Source organism: Amblyomma mixtum, chromosome 3 (genome assembly GCF_055824585.1).
Source record: "Amblyomma mixtum isolate Tamu chromosome 3, ASM5582458v1, whole genome shotgun sequence".
NCBI lineage: Eukaryota > Metazoa > Arthropoda > Arachnida > Ixodida > Ixodidae > Amblyomma > Amblyomma mixtum.
This window is the reverse complement of record NC_143014.1, coordinates 377,812,949-377,815,865: the sequence shown is the minus strand read 5'-3', so window position 1 is coordinate 377,815,865 and position 2,917 is coordinate 377,812,949. Positions and strand designations below refer to the sequence as shown.

Below are 2,917 nucleotides of genomic sequence, written 5' to 3'. Positions count from 1 at the left end.
AGAACGAATAGAGATGAAACAGGTTCTGAAACAAAACGGTTCCTTTTGATGCTTTATTACTGATTTAATAAAATGTTATTCACAAACCGAAATTATAAGTGAAATAATATTTATGCCTCTGGTGTGTCTATTAGAGTGACGCGTTAAAATGTTGATTTTGTTCGCAGCTGCGATTGGTCACCGGAGTAACAAAGCACCCATCATGCCGTCGGTCTTTGCCGACTTGCTATACGATATCCAGTCATGAGTATGCAAGCACACTCACTGAATCTTGGTGATTATTTTTATCGGAATTAGCAGCCAAGAGCATGTTTGCATGCGTGATGGTTCTCGTGGCCGATCGTGGCCAATTCACCTTTTTCCAGTAATGTTCTGCGCGTCCCCCAAGTCTCCTCGTCTGCCATTATTGTCGACCATGTCAGCTGGAAATGGGGGGGAGGAGATCGGTGTACGTTTCCTTCCAAGAAAGACATTTCCGTGCTTTAGTGCACGGGCCCTCGCAGAAGCAAGGAGGCGCGGTCATTTTAAAAGGATCAATGCAGCGGGGTGCGTGTGTCCACGCATGACTCACGGCTACCTGCTCAGGCTAGGCGTAGTAAGTAGTAAGTGCATGAAGGAAGAGGAAAGGAAACTAGCACGGGCCTGTGACTAGCGAGTTATCGCCACCACCACTGCCGGCGTGCAGATAGGGAGGAGGATAGGTAGAGGGGATAAGAACGAAGTAAAGGGGAAGGAAAGAGGAGCGTCTTTAGAGGCGCCGTCGCTGTCATCAGCCGCCGAGGACTAGCAATAGCTGTCCAAGCCCGTGTCCTCCAGGAAGGCAAGGAGGGACCGAAGGGCCTTGCTGGTGTTGGGTCCGGACGGGAAGAGCAGGGCACTTGCCGTGTCCGCCGGGAGACCCAGTGCCCGGTAGCCAGCTGAGAGCCTAGCCTGTTGTGCGGCCAGGGGAGGACAACCGCACAGGAGGTGTTCTATTGTCTCCTCCAGGTGACCACAGCGGCGGCAGTCTGCACAGGTAGCCAGGCCCTTGCGGAAGAGCCTTGCCCCGATCCAGGCGCAGCCCACACGGAGCTGGAGCAGGAGGGACCTCTCCCGTCTTGCAAGCCCCTTGTGCGGCAGGAGCGGGGGGGTGTCCCTTGGGCAACCCTGGTGTCGGGGTGTTCCAGGAGGAGTAGCCGCTCCGTGATGGAGCGGGCAACGTCCAGGGGGATGACTGAGGTGCAGCAGGGCGTGGAGCCCTTGTGGGCTGCCATGGCCAGGGCATCGGCAGCCTCGTTGCCCTGAACTCCCACATGGCTGGGGACCCAGGCCAGGGAGATGGAGCAGCCGCGGGAGGAGATGGTGTTAAGCCGCGCCGCCAGCTTGCAGACAATGGGGAGTCGGCACCGGGGCTCCTGCAGGAGCTGGAGGGCTACCCTGGAGTCGGACAAGATGGCCACCGACTGTACAGCAGGCCGTGCACCCAGGATATCCGCCGCCAGGTGCAGGGCTGCCAGCTCGGCTGTGGTGGAGCTGGCCACGAAGGGGAGTCTCGCCTGCCTTGTCTCGCCCAGGGCAGGGGAGATGCAGGCAGCCGCTGCAGATGGGCAGGCCCCCTTCAGGATGGAGCCGTCCGTGAACAACTGCGTGCAGCCAGCCAGGTCCTCCTCCATGGTTTCCGCTGCCTCCTGACGGAGGCCGACTGCAGGTGTCTGGCGCTTGGGCCTGGCCCCTCGTGCTGGCAGGAGGACCCGGAACTGATCTCCCTGGTCAGGCCGTGGAGGGGTAGGTAGGTGCTCTGGCTGCCCCCCCACCAGTTGTTCAAAGGCAATGGCGGTCTTCCCCATGCGTGAGTGGGGGCAGCTGAGGAGGCGTTCCAGGAGGGGACATCCGTCTGGGGCAAGGTGGAGCCGCCCCACGTGGCGGAGTGCAGCCCTCTGGGCCTGGAGCTCCATGGGCCATACCCCGGCCTCTGCCAGCGTCGCAGGGACCTGGGAACCCCGTGGGAGGCCAAGGCACAGGCGGATGGCGGCCCTCTGGCAGCGTTCAATGGTCAGCTGCTGCCTGGTGGTGAGCTGGATGAGGGGGAGGGCGTAAAGGAATTACGCCCCTGCCATGGCCTGGTGGAACTGAAGGCCCATGCGTGGGGTGATGCCTCTCCCGCCCGCCAGGAGCCTCCGGATGGCGCCACGGACCCGGGATGCCTGCCTCGTGAATGCCTTGACCGCAGGCTGCCACGTGAGGTGGCGGTCAATGAGCAGGCCCAGGTATGGACAGGAGTGCCGCCACGGTAGCTCCCGTCCCGCAATGCTCAGGGCTGTCTTCCCTGGGCGTGCTCCTGGGCGGGTGTTGAGCAGCATGGCCTCGGTCTTGGTGGCGGAGAGGCGCAGGCCCACCCGTTCCAGGTAGGAGCTCACCCTGGTGATGGCCCGCTGCACATTCCGGATGACCTGTACCCGCTGGCGCCGTGGCCCGCAGCACCAGAGGGCAAGGTCGTCCGCGTAGATGGCGATGCGGACAGGGAGGCGCAGACCCTCCGGAAGGCAGCGGGGAAGCTCCGCCATCACCAGGTTGAAGAGCATGGGGCTCAGCTAGCTGCCCTGGGGGACTCCTCTCGTGAGCGGCTGGGGTGCGCTGGGGGCTCCTCACACCCGGATGCAGCTGGAGCGGTTGCTGAGGAATCCTCGGACGTACTCCCGGAGGTTGCCGGACACACCAAGGCAGTCGACAGCCTCGAGGATTGTCTCGTGCGTGACGTTGTCGAACGCGCCCTGCACATCCAGGAGTGCAAGGCAGACCACCTGGCGGGAGTGACGTGCCTCCTCGAGGCTGGAGGTGATGTCGGCAATGGCATCTGCCGTGCAGGGATATCTTCGGAACCCCGACTGCTGCTCGGGCAGGTAGCCCGTGGCCCCGGCGATCCACTCCAGCCTTGCCA

The 2,917-nt window shown here is 62.1% G+C and overlaps 1 protein-coding gene across 1 annotated transcript; it reads right to left on the bottom strand.

Annotated features, from left to right (window-relative positions):
• Nucleotides 1-857: 857 nt before the first annotated feature.
• LOC149356901 (uncharacterized) lies at nucleotides 858-1,949 on the bottom strand. Its single transcript, XM_089577854.1, has one exon. It carries the CDS (start codon nucleotides 1,932-1,934, stop codon nucleotides 972-974), a length of 963 nt encoding a protein of 320 aa, XP_089433980.1. The 5' UTR covers nucleotides 1,935-1,949; the 3' UTR covers nucleotides 858-971.
• Nucleotides 1,950-2,917: the final 968 nt, after the last annotated feature.

What these genes read in the sequence shown, in the direction of transcription:
- LOC149356901 (XM_089577854.1), bottom strand. Translation starts at nt 1,934, where the DNA reads ATGGAGCTCCAGGCCCAGAGGGCTGCACTCCGCCACGTGGGGCGGCTC.